General features: G+C 35.7%; 1 protein-coding gene across 1 annotated transcript in view; it reads right to left on the bottom strand.

Annotated features, from left to right (window-relative positions):
* Nucleotides 1-8,121: 8,121 nt before the first annotated feature.
* Nucleotides 8,122-23,126, bottom strand: part of LOC123562789 (diencephalon/mesencephalon homeobox protein 1-like) — a 30,779-nt gene continuing 15,774 nt past the window's right edge. The window contains exons 3-7 of the mRNA XM_045355383.2: nt 15,857-15,948; nt 15,452-15,553; nt 11,417-12,117; nt 10,774-10,856; nt 8,122-8,838 (exon numbers count right to left, since the gene is read on the bottom strand). Coding sequence (XP_045211318.2) covers nt 8,672-8,838; nt 10,774-10,856; nt 11,417-12,117; nt 15,452-15,553; nt 15,857-15,948 — 1,145 coding nt within the window. The 3' untranslated portion in view covers nt 8,122-8,671. The remainder of the gene's footprint in view (nt 8,839-10,773; nt 10,857-11,416; nt 12,118-15,451; nt 15,554-15,856; nt 15,949-23,126) is intronic.

Genomic DNA, 23,126 nt, shown 5'->3' with positions numbered 1-23,126 from the left:
AGAAATATTTATAATACAGGGTACCCACGAACTGGTCCCGGTCCTAATAAGTACACATTACAAAAGGGTGAAATATGCAGTCGGCACTGACCGCTTTATCAACTTTATGCAGACGGCTGCCACTGGCACCAGAACAGAAAAAAAATGCCCTCGTACATGTTACACCCTACCCCTAGGTATTCTATAACTTTTTGAACCATGGTCATGAACGGGAAAATATACCTACCCATTTCAATTGCGCATTTCATACCTAAAACGCGCAGTTCAGTAAATGTGTACTGTTGATATTGAACAAGAGGTAATTTATCTTTCATTGTGTACCGGTCACATTTTTTCAATATTTCTTATTTGAGAGAAACAACGCGTAGTTTATACTTTTTCAACGTTACACAAAAAACTTCGTTGAACTTCCCTAGTGAAGTTCCGGTCTAGATTACAAAACCATTCTGATTGGCTGATATGAAAATGTATGTCAGTCGTTGTTTAACTACACGTGTACGTTAATATAGAGAATAATAGGTTAGTGCCGTAGATGAGAAAGTTTATCTGGCGAGGTGGAGGAGGTTATCGGGTGAGCCGAAGGCGAACCTGATAACGTCCGGAGCCGAGCCAGATAAACTTTCTCCATCTTAGGCACTAACCTATTATTCTATTTATCTTGTCATTACTTCATTTTCCGATATTTGGCAATTTATTTTACAAAAATAAGTGTGCGACAACCGCTTTAATGACGTCATATTCGTAATGACGTCACTTATATAATGACGTGATTACCGGCAAAATCGCAATAACTTCTTCGTTTTTGAATAAAAACTCATTATTTGACCACTCATTTTCTAAGTTCGGACATTTCCAACACAATGATGATGGTTTCGTTGCAAAATTTCTTATGACAACAATAGCGATCATAAGGTCACATGATCAACTGACCGTATATCACTGGTCACATGATCAACTGACGGTATATCAAGAAAGATATACGGCACCCTGATATCGGGTCGAAAATACTGCAAGTGACAGGATAAATGTGTATATGCAGCATAATGTGCAATATGAATTAAGTAAACAGTACAGATGTATACAAATGTCTGACTTGAAAATCATATATATAAAGATAAATTTCATTCATCCTTTCGAGTTTTATTGTATAACAGTGAATATTTTGCATTCTGTTTTTGTTTGTTTACATTTCGCCTAACATGTGCACACTGCTGTGACCTCTAGACCGGATGTTCATTAGGGAAGTTCACGCAAGTTTTTTCTGTAACGTGTACGAAAGCACAACATATGTGGAGTATCTATGCAATATGAAATATTGAGACAAAGTGACTGGTACACGATAAGATAAAATTACCGCTTGTTCAATATGCTGGGTACCCATTCACCGAACTGCGCGTTTTAGGTGAGAAATGTACGATTGAAAAGAGTTATTGTACTTTCCCGTTCATGACCATGGTTCTTATTGAATACCTAGGGGTAGGGTATAACATGTATAGAGGCATTTTCTTTCTGTTCTGGTACCAGTGACGGCTGCAAGTTGTACAGATCCTTGGGAATTAAATTGCACTGTCTTGAGGATAGCCTTGTACCGATATATCGTCTTGTTGGTGAACCACAGCATCCTGATATAACATAAATATTCCTATACAAAGCAAAGCATAACTTTAAACATATTACTGGAATACCACTCATTGTGTTATAAAATGTGGGCCAATGTTAGGGTGTAATATGGGTATGGAACAGCATATCAACTATCAAGTGTGTACCGCTTGGTATACAAAACGATAAATATACCACAACAGTCGGTACTTGACCAGAGATGCCGCCAAATTTTTTTTATTGTCCGGTTATCTAACCATCAGACTTTTTTAAAATTACACTTGACACTACACTGGACAAACTTTTACTTGTCAAGAACACGACAGCTCGCATTATAAATAGGGCGTCCTGTTACAGTTGTATTACCTCTATATCGAAGAAGGTTCATTAGCTTCCCAAAAGATACAGGTTACAGTACAAAATTCCGATCTATACCTACAAAAGTTTATACGGTCATTTCCAGTCCAAAACGTATACAGACTGGTCAAGAACCGAAAATCAAAAGACAATGTCTCATGAGTGCTATTAAAGACTCGGAATGTGATGTAACTAACCGGAGTTTTTCGCACACTGCTCTCACTCTTTGGAACGATCAGAGATGATGAAACATCCAGTGCTTATGTCTGTTTGATTACCATTTCTTTTTTTACAAGACGATTAATTGTATTGTAATCGGGAAACAGATTTTAGTTTTGCATGCTTTGTTGGCAAATAAAACACGTTTTTCGCGATATACCCGAGATATTTTATTCAAACTACTGTTTTTAGGAAGGAAATTTGCATGTAGATCTAACACAAAATACCAAAATAAACTAAGTCATCAGATTATAAACTTGTTAAACAAAATTTGATTTTCATGAAGTACTGTCCAGAAAAACATTGTAAGTCGCAGTGGATAACAAAATTGTGAGCCACAGTTGCTTCAAAAAATGTCATCTAGAAACCTATTTATAGTTAAGCACATAATGTTTAGTTTTAGAATATCTGTTTCTAGAAAATATGACTATTCCCGAACCGCATTCAAGATGTAAATATTTGACATAAAACTTGCGATAAAGAAAGTTCATATTTGTTTATTAGAAATCTAATGATGTTTCAATTTTGTCTTTATGTAAACTGCATACATCACGTTTAATGATAAAGAAAGAGATTTGACTAAATTTATGGAAGATTTAACCCACTCTGTCTCTCCAATAAACGAGAATATACGCCAAGAATAACATTAACTAAGTATATTTTCTTAGATCTCCTCTATTCGTTAAGGAAACAAATTGTTTCGCCTTTAGGAAATTAGTTTATAGGCTTCGCTTAAGCTTTAAATTAGTCAGAAATTTGTGAATGGCGATATTGTTGGAAAAGTAAGATTTTTCGGGCAAAAATCAAGTGGCGATGAGGTTAACCAGTTTAGTAATCACTGGCATTAGCGCAATGAGTTGTCAAGGAATTTGAGCTATCTAATTGCAGATAAAACATTCCATTTTAATTTTGGGAAATTTGGTACTAGTACATTCAAATCAGAGCAAAATATTGTTTACATCTTGATGACAGTAATAAAATCAATAAACTGTATGAGGAATTGAATCTCGAGGCACTGTTATCTCGAATTCCAAGGGATCGAGCGTTGAACTTCGAGTTTACCGAAATTCGACTAAAATGATATTTTGTGGTCGTGTTTTCGGCATGGGACTTGAAATTGTCTTCGAGATAGCCTGGATTTTTAGATAAATGAGTTCGAGATATCGAGTTTCAACTGTATACGGAACAACAGTCAATTGTGTATGTGCAGAGTTGGATATGCACAACTCTTATGAATAGATTACATCAGGTAGTACCTTATTAGGATTCCAACATCTGCCTTGTAAATTATCTGATTACCTCACAATAAGACGTTTGCAATGGGTTGTTTAATGGTACTCATAACACCATATTGAACAAGCTATAACATGTCCAGAACACGTCAGCTTGCATTATGATAACGACGTCCCGCCATAGTCATAGGTATTGAAGGAGCTCTGTTGGCCACCTATTAGATACAGTATTTGTACATACAAAATTCTGAACCATACCTACATGGCACAAAACTGTCCTTTCCTTGTCTATAAAAAGGACAAGGTAAAAGATTTCAAACTGGACAGGAACCTAACACCAAACAAACACAGTGTCATTGGTTGTGCCAAACACTCGAATTGTTATATATATGTCAACCGGAGCTTTGCGGACACTGCTCTCACACTGTAGACCGAACTCTCTCCGTAAGGATTTAAGTAGACCAAGAGGTAACGGGAGTATAATGATCGAGGTGCCGACAGATCAACCAGCGGTTTCTGATTCTTTTTCTAGAAGCGAATTTGCAAGTAACACATTTATAAAGTAATAAATGCTAAATCGAAGTAAGCCATGAAGTTATGATCTAGCTGAACGGCATATAAATTAGATTTGATTCTCAAGGAGGTCTTTCCGGACAAATATGGCAAGTCGTAGCGTTTGCAAAAGTTGTGGGACACAGTTGCTTCCAGAACTTATCTGAATATAGATAATGATGATGTCTGAATTGTATTCAACCTGTAGATATTTGCCATAAAACTTGAGATAAAAAGCTACTATTAGTTTATTAGAAATCAAATGTATTTTTATTTTGTCATTAAGTATGTAAGCTATATATACCACATTTAATAATACTAAAAGAGATTTGACCAAATTTATAGAAGGCTTAACCTTCCCGTCTCTCCAACAAACGCCGTGGCAGAAATAACGTTAACTAAGTATATTTTCTTAGATCTCCTCTATTCGTTAAGGAAACAAATTGTTTTGCCTTTAGGAAATTAGTTTACAGGCTTCGCTTAAGCTTCAATTTAGACAGAAATTAGTGAATGGAGAGATTGTTGGAAAATAAGATTTCTCGAGCAAAAATCAAGTGGTGATGCGGTTAACCAATTAGGTAATCATTGCTACTGGCTGAATGAGTTACAAGGCAATTTCTGTCATTTAATCCAAGTGCAAGGATGAAATTATTTAATCGTAATATAACCATGAACGGAAGTGGTGGATTCTTAGGAAAACGGACACCAAATATGGTGATCGAGGTGCCGAGGGAAGCTGAAGTCATACGATTTCTCGTGCCGCTTTATATGGACACAATTCTGTTTTCCCCAAGAAAGCATATTGTCACAGGTACACAATAATATTATAACCTCTTGCTTTCCAAGGTTAATATATTTATAAAAGGCCAAGCTACAAGGTTATTAAGCCGGGAAACCGATCTCAGTAAAGAGCCTTGTCATTGGTCAGTTCTTTCTGATATAAATCTGGTATAATATAAAATATATATATATTTCTGGAGACTAATGTTAAATCTGATCTGACTGGTTGTTTCTGAACGCAGATTTCAAACTGACCAGTCGTAAATGTGCTTCTGTGTTTGGCCTTCAAACTCAGTTTAACAACGTTTAGCCTATAGGTTAGTGTCTCCATTGAAATTCAATCTCACTCATCAGGTATCTTTATAATTACCACTACGGATGGGGCTTTGGATAAACAGAAATTGTAAGCTATAGACGAGTAAAGTACGTAGCTTCGTCGCTTCGACACATAAGGGCTGATATGCTGCGTGCTGTCTAAAGTGTAGGCGTATTGAACCTACTTTGCACAAACAAGATACACTGTACTATACAGTATTAAAGTTACAGATCTAAGACATAGCGAAAGGCATTTGTTTAGCGTTTAGGAAAAGACAAAAAAAGACTTGTTTCTTGAAGCTAGGAAACAGCTTTATTCAAAAGTTTACAGTTTATAAACTATAATTAAACAAAATATATAACAATGTAAAGCAGATTTTTAGACATTAATGAGCCGCGCCATGAGAAAACCAACATAGTGGGTTTGCGACCAGCATGGATCCAGACCAGCCTGCGCTTCCGCGCAGTCTGGTCAGGATCCATGCTGTTCGCTTTCAAATCCTATTGTAATTAGAGAAACCGTTAAGCGAACAGCATGGATCCTGACCAGACTGCGCGTATGCGCAGGCTGGTCTGGATCCATGCTGGTCGCAAAGCCACTATGCTGGTTTTTTCATGGCACGGCTCATTTATATTATCATTATATAGCACTTTGAAATGACAAATTAATGCTTTTACAAATAAACGCTTTGTTTAACACAACAAGACTGGTATTCGTCGGAGTACCCTGTGAGAATGCGTATTTAGAGCATGTATTAACAAACAAAAGATGCCTGACTCCATATACAATTTAAATACAGTACGTGCCAAACAAAAGTTCACAAAACAATTTTTCCCATAAGACTTGCATTTCCAATTAACATAACACAGTCATTTCTAAGAGAATAGTGACATAATTATATTTTTTTTAAATATCATGAAGGGTCTATTGTTTTTACAAATAATATATTTCAAACAGTGATTGTAGTCGAATAAAATCCATCACGGGGGAGGAACTGTTACACGAGACTCGGTTGTGGAGGATATCATGTTACAGATTTAGGATGCTGCTGCTACAGTTTCAACGGATAACGTTACAGCATTCTGAGGATAATAATCGCTGGTGGTGATTTGTTGACCAAAGAAATGGTAAAGATTTATTCTTCTTTTTTTGCAAAAATATAAATTGTATTTCTAGATCAATGGTATGTATGTCATTTGAGACATGGCTTAACATGCGAAACACTATATTAAATCAATCAAGCGTTTTATGACAGAGTTCGAAATTTTGATATAAAATTATCAAAAAAGAAACTGATTAAAAGATTTTTCAACCATATCTTAATGCGCATTTGCATCGATAAAAGACCCTTTCATGCATGTACTCATAATATTAGGAAGTAAAACAACAGTGGGTCTTATTTTTCATGGTTTTATAACATGTTACAGTTTAGCATGATATGTTACAGTTGTGGGTTGCTACATCTGGATGTGTTACAGATTTAGGATGATACTTTCTTGAATACGTTAAGACAATACACAACACCAGAATAGTAAATGAAATTTAAACATCATTAATAATACGTCTATTTGTGTAAAATGTAACTAACATATTATACCAAGAGCATTTTTTTTTCTAAATTCCAAATCATATATAGGAATAATACCTAACATATAGTGCCATAAAAAATACAGACTTGAAATTTTTAAGCATTTGCATTATAGTTGGACAACTTTATTTTTTCATCATTTTTCTTTCTGTTTATTATTGAAGTTAATGGAACATCAGTTTTAGTGTTTCCTTTACAGATTTATGAACGTATGCATTTATTTAATGAAAAGCGTTCAAACAAAAATATACAGATCGAGAAATCCATCTAAAATGCAAATTCTATCAATGTTTGTCAAATATAGAATCCGAAGAAGTGTTTACAAATATATAGATCTATATGGAATACATGTAATGCTATTGGGGAAAAAATCGTAAGAAACATGAATTTTAATTTGGCACATAACTTTAGAAGCATTGCGTTCAAGGATTTTTTATGATGAAGACATAAAAGTCGAAACTAGTAAAGAATGTGTTGTCTTGGTAATTTTAAATCCTTCTGATCTATTCAAGGACTGTGAAAATTTACTCTATCTTTCTTAAATCTTGTTAAATCTTGTGACACCGGAAAAGAAACCACGACAGTTGTGAGGATAGAAATACGTGTTCTGTTGCTTTTGACATAATCAACAATATAACCATTTCTAACAAAAATTACTTATTTTTGAGAGTCCAGATAAATAAGTGTGTTGAACATATTCAAGGAAATAATACACACAAGTTTTCTGGCAACTCTTTAAATGCATTTAACTGTCTCAAAACAAACAATACAATAAGTTTACTACAGGTCACTGTGATAGTCATGACAGTATGTTCTCATTTCTGAGCAATGCAATTTAGAAAAACATAATTACATTCTGCAACTTATTTTGCAGTAATTTATCTTTTTAAATTACCGGTATAGTATCAAGCATATATAGCTATAGTAAGAATGGTTTTTAACATGAATCAAACACATCATTGGTATTATGGTATAAAATGGAACCATTGATGACATAACAAATATTTAATTTAGGTCGAAAGGACTAAGTTCATGACTTTCGTTTGTAGGTTTCTACCAGAATGTCTTATTCATAATAACATATTTATCAAGGAAACAGGCCATATTTTAATGTTAAAACTATGTCACATAATCTGAAAAAAAATGTCATGTTTTGATATCATAATTTTAATCTTTTCCAAATGTTCCATGAGGTTAGGTGTGATAAATATATTTATCAGATATTAATCGTTTTTAAATGACAGTGGAATATATAATTGAGCCGTGCCATGAGAAAACCAACATAGTGGGTTTGCGACCAGCTTGGATCCAGACCAGCCTGCGCATCCGCGCAGTCTGGTCAGGATCCATGCTGTTCGCTAACAGTTTCTCTAATTGCAATATGCTTTGAAATGAACAACATGGATCCTGACCAGACTGCGCGGATGCGCAGGCTGGTCTGGATCCATGCTGGTCGCAAACCCACTATGTTGGTTTTCTCATGGCACGGATCATTTATTATGTTTAGATTCTACTTCCGTTAAGAATGTAAACCATATTATTAAAATGAAGCCTACTCTTTGATTGAAAAATTTCTTTATTGTTACGATTTTTTAAATGTTTAACTAAAATAAAATCAATAATAAACTCTTTTACCCTTTCCTATTATTTAAATTGAAGTTCATCCCTTAACAAAGTCAAAACACATGTACATATGCTTGAAACACACACTAACATATTAATCTAGAAATTAATGAGGTGAGAACAAAAGGTCAAAGTTTTGATATTTGTAGATGCATGTCTTTATATCAGCACATGCTGTACATCATTTTGAGGTGACCACGCACGCACGTTTTGTAAAGTTCAAAAGTTAATATACTTTTGACTGGCAAGAACATGAGACACTAAATTGCATACTGCACATAAACGGGACTGCGTACTCAACAATATCTGAAGTGAAGACGTGTGCTTCCGGAAACACTTTCGTCATTTCCGGTTGACAGATAATGCTGGGAATATCATTCTGTTATTAACTCATCGTCGCTGCTTTCAGGGCCTTTGAATTCCACTCTCCGTCGGCGTTGTTGACAGGGCCTCCGAATGTTCACGTGCACGGCGTCGAAGCTCCGCAACGCTGCTCGTGCGTGTCTCGTGCCCAGCCATCATAGAAGTGCATGGTCCGCGTGAACCGCAACATCCGCATAATGGCATGTAACCTGTAATTTGTAATAACGAGTGTAAAAACCACTTTTAGAACGAATGACAATGAAAAATTGATTAGAAGTTATCAAATAAAGCTAAATTTGTTTAGTGTATTTCTTGAGAATTTCCCATTGATTCTTTCATTTGGCTACTTTAGTTGTTTTTTTTACACATAGCTTTTAGATGAACATTTTAGTGTTGCGGGACGAGCGACAAATGATAACTTAGTTTATACTGATTTTTGGTAATTGCTCTCTTGCATACGGGACATTCATTAAATATACATCTTTAATGTCAGTAAAGTTCAAACACTCCAGCTTTCCTGTCATAACTGGCACATGTTGTGATGCTTCTTTGGGTTTTTTCCCCGGCTGATTGACATTTCAAATCTTTTGCAAAAAAATGCACGTGAGATATATGTTATCTTACACTGTACAGCAGAAAAGAGTTATTATAACGTCACGGAAGTACTTTTATTTCGATGAGAACGTGCGTGTGATAATTCAAAATTGTCGGGACGTTACTACGTATGGTGCAAGACAGCTAGAGTTTTTGGTCAACACGTTTGTTTATTTGTTGTTTAGTTTTAGATAGCTTTTCACATTAGTTATCACTGTTTGGCCATGTCCAGTACTTTTCTCTCATTTCAACTGCAGAAGAAAGTACATTTGTATTTGATTTATTTTAGTTTTTGCGATGCTGTAACATTAATTATAAACCTGGACGACAAACAACACCGCAAGAAACTTAAAAAGCATGATTTAAAAAAAACGAAGAAGTTTTTACGCCCGATATTACAGGAAGGTATTCATGAATATCCACACAACACAACATATGCATGTGTATTACACACGTTTACCTAGCTGACAATTTTTGTGTGCATTACCAATATGGAAGATTAGATTCAGTTGCGATTCATTTCTTTTATTAAGAAAACCTTTTTTTTCAAACATTTTTATGTAACGTGAAACAAAATGTCCGCGTTAATTTTTTCGATTCTCACTGTTTTGTTAGGAGCAGAAATGATTTGTTACCTACATATTGGCACAAACAATCCCTAATAGCTTTAATCATATACTTCCAGGTTGTCACGATGATCAACATTCCTTACCTTTCTATATTTGATTTGTATTAAATGAGCCAGGAACAAAGGGGTCACGTTGGTCAAAACTCCTTACCTTTAAAAATTGGATTTGCCTAACATGAGCCGGGAAAAACAACCCGGAAACATTTGTTACCTTTATGTACCTGATGAGTATGGAACAAGGGTATCTAAAAGAAACAGCTGCCGAGAAACCTCCCATATAATTAAATGTTGTATGAAACGACAAATGATCTCAGAGAAAGCAACAGTCAAGAAACTTACCTTACCTTTAAATGCCGGATGCCTCGAGAAATAAGCCGGTAACAAAGATCTCAGAAACAAACAACTGTCAAGAAATACCCCTTACAACTAAATAATGGGTATGAAGAAAAATGACCCTGTCACAAAGACACTGCGAAGAAACAAATTCCAAAATCATACCTTACATTTAAATACAGGTTACGCCGAGAAATGTGCCGGGAACAAAGGTCTCAGAAAGAAATATGTGTCAGAAATATACCTTATAACTAAATACAGGGTACGCCGAAAATTGACCCGGGAAGAATTACCTGTCAGGAAACATCGCTTACCTCTACATGCTTGGTGTATCGAAAAATGAGTCGGACACAAAGTTTTGGGGAAGAAACAACTGCCAAAATATGCTTTACATCAAATACAGGAAATAAAGATCTCGAAAAAAATATTCCCTGCCTATTAATAGTGGATATGAAGAGAAATTATTCTCGCTCGAAGGTATCTGAAAGGAACAATTGCCGCAACATACCTTTCATTTATATACAGGATAACCCGAGAAAACAGCCGGGAATAAAGGTTTCATAAAAAGGTGTAAAGAAACATCATTTACCTTTAAATGCCGGGTGCGCCGAGAAATGAGCCGGGAACAAAGGTCTCGGAGAAAAGTAATTGTCCAAATACTGCTTGTAGTTGCTGTGACAAGTAAAACAAAACAAAAATATTAAAGCAATTTACTATCTAATGGCACGGGGTCCTTAACGATTACTTATTTAAGAAAATATGGAAACCACAAAAAGTATCTGTTTACAAGAGCTTTCGTTTTTAGTTGTTCAATCTTCATATGAGCCGCACAATGAGAAAACCAACATAGTGCGTTTGCGACCAGCATGGGTCCAGACCAGCCTGCGCATCAGGACAGTCTGGTCAGGATCCATGCTGTTCGCTAACTGTTTCCCTAATTGCAATAGGCTTTGAAAGCGAACAGCATGGATGCGCAGGCTGGTCTGGATCCATGCTGGTCGCAAACGCACTATGTTGGTTTTCTCATGGTGCGGCTCAATTATATGATCTCAGAGTATACACCATCTGATTGAAATGTAGTTTTATTAGACACATGTCCGAGATACAAAGTATACGCTCTTTTAGTACGAAGGGAGATATCTTACAACTGTTTAACGGCAGTAAAATTAAAAACGAATATGTATGAGTTAAAGAATAAAAATAAATAAAGCATATAAAACATATTAATATACCTTTCCAACATTGGGAAAAATGATGGCCTACTCATTGCGTTGTTACTTAGGGCCATGAGTGTCTGTGTAAACGAATGTTGTAACATTGGTTTGGAATTCATCATCATATTTGCTCTCGCTGTATTCGCAAGCGCTAGAGATGCTAATGGCGAAGACGGGGAACCAGCTGACCTGACTGGTTGCGAATCGCTGTCGTCTGCTGGTGTCTTTGATTGTGGTGTGTCATTGGGTTCTATCGTTTGGTCATTAATTTTAGAAACAATACTATGAATTGAGTGAGCCGGTTGTGGTTTAACCAAATCATTGTCTGTTTTGAAAGACGGTGATGAAGTTAAATCTTCTGCGACTTGATCTGAAACATTTTCTGTTGCCATTGCAACTTTCTTTTCCGGTGTAGTTTGTGGCAACATTCCACAATCTACATGACTGTCACTTTCACTGTTATGTTCATCATTATTATTATTTTCTGATTCTTCGCTATCGCCCTGTGGGGACAAAAGTCTTTCTCCCTCAAAACGCTGTTCATCTTTATCTTCCGGTTCCGGGCATGTATCCGAAACATCACCACAAACATCCGGATCTTCCGCCTCGTTATCAGATTTTCCATCTTCCGGATTTTCACTAGCATCTTTCGAAGAAGGTGTTCTTTGTGTAAATCGTTCGCTTTTTCTCCATTTCGCTCTTCTGTTTTGGAACCAGACCTAAAAAAGAGAGAAAATCAGAAAAAAATATAACGGAATGACTACAATTTATTGCAGCTGTGCGTATTATTGGAAAATGTGTAATTTGATTTTGGAGTAATGTCCTTCAATTAAATCATGTTCATGATAAAGTACAAGTGAAAGGTTATGTGACATAATTTCATTTTTACGAATGTCAGCATACACTGGTATTTTACATAAAACTGTCTTAATAGTTTTGACTAATGACGTTCCTCCGCTACAAATCTTATATGTCACAATAAAGCTATTGGGAAATGATCTTATCTCATTTCCCCGCATTTATATTTCATTTACTGCAATTCTTAATCTAATAGAGGAAATGTTTATTATGTTATGCAAACTGAATTAAGCGTCGCAAGTAAAGGCACCTGAGTCGGTCGCTAGGAGCCTCGTGGGACAGCTTGCGGATTTTCTCATTTTCCTCCTCGCTTTTGTTCATGCCCGCGCATCTTATATTCACGGTCCCTTGATAAAAATGATCTTATACTTTAATGGCAAATGATAGAGGGAACGAATGTTGTGGTATTATATTTTAAGAGAGTATGCTAATACATCAATGTGCTGGCGATTGAGTTATATTCGGATAGATTGAATTTAGAACGACCACATTGCCCTGGCACCGGAACGAAGATATACTACAGAAAATATAAAACATAGATGGCTTTTCGAAAACATATAGACTCCACAAAAGACGTGTGTAAAAGGTTTATTGTAAAAAATGTTCGCCATTTCTTCACCAAGCTAAGAAGTTAAAAAAGTATCATTACGCATAAGTATAATCAGCAAATAACAGAACTTTACTGATCTGAAGCGAAACTTTTCCTCAACGCGCTCGCATTTCAGCGACGTAATTGACGTCATAAATATTTTTTTTTTGACTTGGTAAAAATACTTTCTTTAAAGGAAACTAAAACCTGTCGAAACTGTGTTTGTAGTTGTAATTCGTTTATCCGCTTACTTCTTTAAGAGGTTCAAAATTCGAAGAAGTAATTTGCCATAAAGTACGAATGTGCATTTAATGTAACGTTATTAACGTCATATCATTAACGGGTCTGCGTCTAACAGCTGAAATAGTGTTGCAGCCGCCTACAGCGACTATCGTTTTAACGCACGTGTTTTAGAACGATATAGCAGTCTCTTTTACTGCGTATGTGTCATGTGTTTTTATGTTTTTACATACTGAACTGCATTTAAGTTTTAAAAGTCGGTGTATATTACAACAGGAATAAAATAGTGTAGTGCAGGTCGGGCAACCCAAAATAGGCATTTTCTTATTTATGTACACAACTTTAATTTCCAGCAGTGTAACACTTCCTACACGCTTTCAGCCCTGATCCGTTTAGCGGGTGTATTATTGCTTTAGGAATTAGCTAAATCCATTAATTAACTATTTACTTCTAATTTAATAACATAAAGTAAAGACGGGTAAATAATAGAATCGGGAATTCCCAAGACACGGTGTAATTATGCACCGTCTTCTATGGAAAATTAGAAAAGTCAGCCGGCGTTATGTTGACGATAACTGGTCGGTAACCTAGACTACTGCACGAAATTCCGTGCAAAGCTTTCTATTTTTGAATTACAAACGGAACAAAGGAATCATTTGACTAAATTTTGAAGTCAACTGAATAAACGATGTCTGCACAATAATATGTCGCGGAAATATGTTCTGAAAATGTTATAAAATATCAAATACTAAATAGAAATGTACCTATAATAATTCGCAAGTCTTGAAATGCTCAATGTTTGACATTTGAACTTTTTCTATAAATGAGCCGTGCCATAGGAAAACCAACATAGTGGGTTTGCGACCAGAATGGATCCAGACCAGCCTGCGCATCCGCGCAGTCTGGTCAGGATCCATGCTGTTCGCTTTTAAAGCCTATTGGAATTGGAGAAACTGTTAGCGAACAGCATGGATCCTGACCAGACTGCGCGGATGCGCAGGCTGGTCTGGATTCATGCTGGTCGCAAACCCACTATGTTGGTTTTCTCACGGCACGGCTCAAATGCTTTTTAGCTTACATTACAGCTTGTTTCTTATATACTTTATCTAAACAGTCAGTGTTCATATTGCCAGAAATTTCATTTTAGTTATATGAACCTCCTACCATAATATCACCAATATTCATAAATCTATCAACTACAATGCCAAAAGCATTCCGCATGCATGCTAGTTCCATGATAGTGCCAGTTTTAATTACAGTTTTCTTATTGGAATGATGACATTGGACTTAGGCAGACCGTTATAGAGACGAGTTCATGCCTAATTTGATTTATATTAGCAAAATTGGATAAGGCTGATTAGCTGTCCTTAGCTGTCACATCTGGTAACAGTCTTGTTAAGGATCCCCGACGCGATCTATACATTCTTTACCATCAGACAGCCTCGACTTTTCAAGTGTTGCGGTAAAGTACGCCTTACTACGAAACGCGGTAAAATTAAATTTTCGACCATTGTTCGCGCCTTTCATATAATATCTGTTTAACTCGAGTCTGAGAAGCTTTCTAACATGTAACGATTTTCTTGTACATATCGCCTACCCTGTGATACACAGTGCCCTGAAGTAGTTTTATCTTAAGAAATGTTAAAACTGCTGTTTGTTTTTTTCTGACAATATTTAATTTTAAGTTATGACGTGTGTAAAAGTTTTCTGTCAATTTCACTATCTTACATGTTTAAATACTTAGAGATCAAAAGCCCTTTCTGTATAGCACTTTATGAAATTGGTCCTCGACTCCTGATTTAATAAAAACATTACACCATTACAAGACGACGTGTCACGTGCAACTATCAGACCCCTACCTTAAAGGTGATGGTCATACTGCCCACCATTCACAATAAATAGACGATGCGTCGCGTGCAATATCTGGACTACTTGGAGAAAGTTATAGGCTACACCAAAAGGTAAAAGATTTTATTTCATTTTTCATGTTCGGTCTGTAACTTTTGTATGCACAGAAGGATATCCAAATATTTTTTAACATTTAGCAAAACAAGACGATGTGTCAGGTACAAGAGCCAGGTCACATTTAAAGGTCAAAAAGTGAAGTAGTTCACTTATTATGCCCTAATTCACTATAACATGGTGACACTTACACTCCCGGCTTAAGAGGGCTAGGTCTTACTGATGGTTCAATGTCTAAGTGATATTACTCAAGGACACATGCTCCTTTGTCCTAGCATATCAAAGAGACGACATTCGTGTTCTATAGACAAATTTCTAGGTTTTCATATTATTGTGTCTGAATATGCATTCTCAAAATAATATTGACGTCTGTTTGCATGTACTAAAATTTAGAAGTGTCTTACCTGCACTCTGGCCTCGGTTAGGTTTATCCTCATGGCAAGGTCTTCTCTCGTGAACACATCCGGGTAATGAGTCTGCGCAAATGCCTTCTCTAGCTCTTCAAGCTGGAAATAAGAAATTTCAACATTGCAGTGGTTGCTTTTTATATCAAACACATTAAAATGCATGGGAATTTACAGTAAGATAGCATTTTATCTAGAAATGATCAGTGTTTTATCTCAAAATTGCGCAATCTCGAAGTCTTTTAAACGATCTAAATGTGTTCGTGTTCAATTGTTTCAGCAGTATCTTCATAGGGAAATATTGTCACGTATTTATCATATACTGTATTTCATATTAGCAGGGTAAACGAGAAAGGAAAAACTAAATGTTAATATATAAATCTATCATTCGTCTGTGTACTTTACCTGTTGCAAGGTGAAGGTCGTTCTATTCCTTCGTTGTTTGCGTCGGGCAAAAGCATCGTCATGAAGATCACTGTGCAGGCCGTAACCAGCGACTGAAAAATACATTAATAAAGGGCCTGCAGTGACTTTTTATTTCGTTTGAATCACTCCTAAACTACATCCTGTAAATAACCAGCTATTGTTCTACTGACTAAAGCAAACTTTTAATTTAAAAAATCAAATCTTTATAAAGCACAGTAGAAGCTGTTTTTAACATAAAGATTTGTACAAGACAACTATATTGTACAATATGATTCTGGACGTAAAACTTTCCATTGTCATTAAATTAATATGCTAACTATTTATAAATTTATTTATTTATTTTGACTTCTATTTTATTTTAATTTTTATTTGGTGAAGTGATGGAAACGGGCGATGAGTAGTATAGTCTTTGTTAGTCCTTTAATTATCCGAATCTATGTTTTAAAACTGTGTTCTAAATTTGAGTTTACAAGTATATCATTTTCTTTCTTTTTTTCAGGGAAAGTAGATGAAATTAACCGTAACTTTTTGTATATTTATGGAATTCAGACAGAAAATCCGCCGTTAACAATATCTGAAGACTCGCCTCATCCCTATAGTGTGCATGTCTGCAAACACTAAATTGTGGTTTCTGATTTTTAATAGAGATTCATGACAACTAAACAAGACAATAACGTCCCTAATATTACCCATAATTCCATTAAACATCGCATTAGTTCCAATAGCTTAGTTCAATTGTCCACACCATTAGCCGCTCAAATGAAATTTGTTTTTGATGACAAAATATCGTGTGTGTCCAGTGATCGTGAAATCTCGCAAATGAATAAAGAGGCGATAACTTCCGGCGGATCTCTACTAGAACAATAAATTTCCAATTAAGGTTCGTGATTAGAAAACAAAGGAAGGAAATAAATTTATTACGCTGGGATACGTAAGCATTATCACCAGTCTAATGTGTCTCCGTGGGTAGCAACGACCAACAATTTCCGGAATTAATGGATTAAACAACCAATCAGATCCAATCAAGATATTTACTTTGGGTCAACTTCCGGTCTGTACATTCAGCAGACGTGTAGATGGAGAAAAGATATTACTGACCGTATATACGAAACAAAACAAATTAAAATAAATCGTGAGCACTCTGTTGGAAAAGCTAAGATATACTCTTGAATACACTTGTAAGTAATCAAGGTTTCCGGTAGAAGTTTCTTGTCCCTGTCGCTTTATACAAAGCTAAATGGAACATACAGTCCCATATTTCTAAAAAAAAAAAAAACATGCACACACTTTCAAATATATATATGAGATGGTAAAAATATTTTTTGCAAGGCAGGCAAATTTCATTCGATGTCAAAAATAACTATATTAACTTTCGCACTTTTGAACAAAGACCTCGGCCTAAAAATAGATTGGTCATCTTACTTACTTGGGTATCATAGTTCATACAAAAACACGTATTACTTTCAGGGAGATAAAACATGGTCTATTGCTACAAAGTTGTCTCTGACACTGTACAAACTGTATGTTTTGCCTTTAAATAATTTACTCTTTGTTTTTGTCACACAATGTTATACAACATATTTATATGGACTAAATTCTTTTTTTCTTTTTCTTAACAAAGACCAGCTACAATGGACAATGTTACAGACCATAGAGTCACGTGACCCGAGAGGAAAATCAATGCTCGTGTCATATAATTCCATATTATTTGTAATTAAGAAGGATCTCTCGATCGTAATTAATGCTAAGTGACCGGCTGGCGAATAATCCAGGAAATGTTCGTAATTGTGCAAGAGCGATTTTCTATTGAATAATTGTATTTGTATGTGAATTTGATTTGATTAGCGCTAACAGTGAACTGTCGAGTCCTTTTAAAGAAATGGCATTTTAAAAGCAAGAACTCCGAAAAGCGCGTGAAATTCGATAAAAGTTTGAAAATCAGCGCGTAATTGAATTTACAGGATCCTTGAAAATCAAATTTTCTCAAATGGAAGCGGTTATAAAACTCCAAGTTAGACGTTTAAAAGATGGAGCGGTGCATTTTCTAGGCTTCTTGCTTTTAGTTTTAAGATGAAATAAATCCTTTATAATACACTGAATTAGTAGACAAAATATGTTCCCGAGAATTAGCTATGTAGGAAGAAAATATGTAATTCATATTTATATGACATGCGCATTTTCAATCTAGATTAGGAAAGCGATGCGTATGATTTTGACATTGATATATATGGTATATTCTTAAAACCAGAAATTTCTATGAGGGATTGTAAAAGCTGCATCAAACATATAATCGCTTCAAATTTACATTCTAAATATTAGGAGGAAAAATAAATATTTCAAGTTTATATATCAAAAGCAAAACCGGAATCAAGAGTTACTATTTTAGAATAATTTTGTTGAATTTTGAAAAGAAATTACCCTAACATCGATGCAGGTATATGTGGTACCTTCTCGACCATGGAAGGCCAGTACATAAGTTACAGCAAGTCATCAAACTCCATAGTATATTTTTTTTATCTCCGTAAGATGTTTTATCCAGAAGTCCTTGGTCTCTTTGATATTGAGTTAAAGCATGCATTTTTTTTTCAACAATATATCTGTTAAATATATGGAGGTCAGTTAACTTAACCAGTGTTTTGGATCGGTACCCGTACGAAGTCTGAATTCTGAGCATATTACTGACTAACTCCATTCAAATTGTTTAACATATATTCAGCCGCTTGACTTTGATCGGCAAAACTGTCTATAAATGTTAGTATAAATTATTTTATTGGGGTGTCATTAGACAAAGCTGTCGGCGAGTGTTAGCTTAAATGATCAAATATTTTTCTGCACCGTGGTCAAAACTGGCCTACAGAGTAACGTATATATTAGTTTAAATGTTTAATTTCTTTCAAAAGGCATTGAATGTTTAACGCTTTTTCAGCACTTCTTTCAAAGGGCGCTGAATAACAACGGATATATTCAGTAGACTAAATAGTATGAGACATTACGAATGTCAGTTTAACATTCAGCGCGTCATTCTAAATTTATTAAGAGGAATTACAGCGACTTTAACGCCTACGAAACACGAGATATGTAGGTAAAAACTGTCACCAGGGCCAGTTTAACATTTTGCGCATACTCAGACATATAAAATGGTATACACCTATTCAGCATATAATTCAAGAAAGACAACGAAGCAAGAACTGCCACCAGTGTCAGCTTAACAGTTTCATTCCCATCCAGCATTCAGTCCAACAAAGGCTATGAAGCAACAACTGCCACGAATGTCAGTTTAACAGTTTTATACTTATTCAGCATATCATTCAACAAAGGCAAAGAAGAATCAACTACTACGAATGTCAGTTTGACAGCTTTTCATCTATTCAGCATATCACTCAACAAAGGAGAAGACGAATCAACTACCACGAATGTCAGTTTGACAGCTTTTCATCTATTCAGCATATCACTCAACAAAGGAGAAGACGAATCAACTACCACGAATGTCAGTTTGACAGCTTTTCATCTATTCAGCATATCATACAACAAAGGAGAAGACGAATCAACTACTACGAATGTCAGTTTGACAGCTTTTCATCTATTCAGCATATCATTCAACAAAGGAGAAGACGAATCAACTACTACGAATGTCAGTTTGACAGCTTTTCATCTATTCAGCATATCATTCAACAAAGGAGAAGACGAATCAAACTACTACCAATGCAGTTTGAACCCTTATTGCGCATCACTACAAGACATATAAAATGTAGTTACACTCTCTATTCAGCATATAACTTCAACAAAGGACGAAGCAGAATCACACACGTGTCAGCTTGACAGTTTTCATCTATCAGCATATCACTCAACAAAGTAAGAGAAGCAACTACTCACGAATGTCAGTTTGACAGCTTTTCATCTATTCAGCATATCATCAACAAAGGCAAAGAGAATCAACTACTACGAATGTCAGTTTGACAGCTTTTCATCTATTCAGCATATCACTCAACAAAGGAGAAGACGAATCAACTACTACGAATGTCAGTTTGACAGCTTTTCATCTATTCAGCATATCATTCAACAAAGGAGAAGACGAATCAACTACTACGAATGTCAGTTTGACAGCTTTTCATCTATTCAGCATATCACTCAACAAAGGAGAAGACGAATCAACTACCACGAATGTCAGTTTGACAGCTTTTCATCTATTCAGCATATCATTCAACAAAGGAGAAGACGAATCAACTACTACGAATGTCAGTTTGACAGCTTTTCATCTATCCAGCATATCACTCAACAAAGGAGAAGACGAATCAACTACTACGAATGTCAGTTTGACAGCTTTTCATCTATTCAGCATATCACTCAACAAAGGAGAAGACGAATCAACTACTACGAATGTCAGTTTGACAGCTTTTCATCTATTCAGCATATCACTCAACAAAGGAGAAGACGAATCAACTACTACGAATGTCAGTTTGACAGCTTTTCATCTATCCAGCATATCACTCAACAAAGGAGAAGACGAATCAACTACTACGAATGTCAGTTTGACAGCTTTTCATCTATCCAGCATATCACTCAACAAAGGAGAAGACGAATCAACTACTACGAATGTCAGTTTGACAGCTTTTCATCTATTCAGCATATCACTCAACAAAGGAGAAGACGAATCAACTACTACGAATGTCAGTTTGACAGCTATTCAGATATTCAGCTGTTCAGCATATCATTCAACAAATGATAAGAACTATCACCAATTCCAGTTTCACAGATTTACACCTATTCGGCATGTCATTCAACAAAGGCAAAGAAGCAAGAAGTACCAGGAATGCCAGTATGTGAACTTTTTTCCTATTCAGCATATCATCGAACACAGTCAAAGAAACAAAATGCAAGTCGAATGCCAGTTTTACAGCATTTCACCTGTTCAGCATATCATTGAAGAAAGGCAAAGAAGCAAGAAGTATGACGAACGCCAGTTTGACGGCTTTAGCCTATGCTAGATGGCGAGAGGTGTTGCACATTTCATTACCTCTCATTAACAGACTCAGTCAAGCCGGTTCTGCTATACTTTTGCTTGCTTGCATTCTATGCTTCCAAAGGATCTTCCAACAGATTTTATTATTTTATCATATTATTTCATTACACTTATTCAGCATATCATCCAACAAAGGCAAAGAAGCAAGAGCTATCATGAATGCCAGTTTGACGGCTTTAAAGCTATTCAGCATATCTTTCAACAAAGGCTTAAATGCAAGAGCATATATATAAGTTGAGCATCGAGACGTTTTCTTGCTATTCAGACAGAAGAAGAGTTACTTGCAAACAGACAACGAGGTTACGCGGTATTACAGAAGAACAGCCAAGACATATTGGTTACACCTTCATGGTAGTTGAGTTAAATGATGTACATGCCTTAACGACCCCCTGAATTTAGCGACTCCCTGTCATATGCGACCCTATTTTATGCTCCGGACGCAATTTACTATTAAAAGAGCCTGAATTAAGCAACCCCCTGCCTTACGCGACAAGCGACTGTGAAATCAGGCTCCCGAATCGATATTTAGACCGTTTTCAGCGACTTTGAGACGCTCCCTCGCAAGATTTTACAAGATAGAGTTGCCGTTCTTTATCTCGCGTGAAGTTGTTTGAGACGAGAACTTATCTGTTTACAAAAAAAAAAATGGCTGATGAAAAACATAAAAAAGAACTGTTTTGACATTAGAACAGCGTGTTAAGGCACTTGAATTGCTCGATTAGGGAAAACCAGCGTATAAAGTCGCTGAAGAATTCGGAGTCGGTGCATAAATTAACTTTATTCCTGGTAAAACAAAAATATGGCGGTATTTAACAGGAAACGACGATGTAAACACAGATTAAAGATGCAGTCAATAATCGAATAAATGTCAATGAACAATTAGTACACAAAAATATAAATATCATAAACCTCAGTGTGTAAATAGTTCAAATGGAACACATATTTTACTGCTCCCCTTTATTTTCTTGCCAGATCATGAGCTTAAATTTGTTTTATCAACATCATATGAATGATGCAAATTATTTTAAATTTATATTTTATCAATATGCAATTAAAGAAATAGTATTTAATCATTTTCCATTCCTACCTTAAAAGAGGCCAGTATATAAGTATCCGATATTCATGTACTTTAATTGGATAAATATATGTAACCAGCGTCATCCTGTTAAGTGAGACTGTTTTAAGAGACTCCCTGTCATATGTGACCTTTTTCGCTGCTTCCCAAAGTCGGTCTCTTAAAACAGTCTCGACTGTATATGACAACTATATGAGCTGAGCAGCAAGAATTTGGAACTATTTTATATTGAAATGCCGCTTTAAATGGAAGGACATAGGCTCAACCATAGGCCTCGTATGTTGTTGATTCAGAAGTATCACGAGAATTTCAATAAAACCAAGGTTTATAGGTGGCTGAGCTGAAAATCATTAGTTGTATGCTATTTGTTTAAAACATCGAGTGAGTTGCCTGATCCCTGAAATTATTTAGCTCACAATCCATTACGGCGAGGTACCCAGATTATAATTATATATATAGTCATTGCTCAACATATAAAAGGCTAGACAGGCACCTCCCTTTGTTATATATAACCGGACATCCATGCAAGGACTAGTTTAATTATTTATACTTTATTTTATTTTCTATGTGCAACAAAACACCGTCACGAGCAAGTTCTGTCTTCCTGAGGACAGTTCTTGATTATACTTTATTTATGCTCTACATGCAGCAAAACGCAAATGTAATTAGTCACGAGCACGTTCTGTCTTCCTGAGGACAGTTCCTGGTTATACTTTATTTATGCTCTATATGCAACAACACACCAATGTTATTAGTCACAAGCACAAGGCATTCCTGATTATACGTTATTTATGCTCTTTATGCAGCAAAAGGCCAATGTTATTAGTCATGAGCATGTTTTGTCTTCCCGAGGACAGTTCCTAATTATACTTTATTTTATGCTCTATATGCAACAAAATACCAATGTTATTAGTCACGAGTACGTTCTGTCTTCCTAAGGACAATTTCTAATATGCTTTATTTATGCTCTATATCCATCAAAATACCAGTGGCGTTAGTCACGAGCACGTTCTGTCTTCCTGAGGACATTTCCTAAATGTACTTTATTTATGCTCTATAAACAACAAAATACCAATGTTATTAGTCAGGAGCACGTTCTGTCTTCCTGAAGACATTTCCTAATAAAGACGAGTGGTGCTGTTATGAGAGAAAAG

This window comes from Mercenaria mercenaria, chromosome 2 (assembly GCF_021730395.1).
Source record: "Mercenaria mercenaria strain notata chromosome 2, MADL_Memer_1, whole genome shotgun sequence".
NCBI classification, from domain to species: Eukaryota; Metazoa; Mollusca; class Bivalvia; order Venerida; family Veneridae; genus Mercenaria; species Mercenaria mercenaria.
This window is presented reverse-complemented; position numbering and strand designations above follow the sequence as displayed.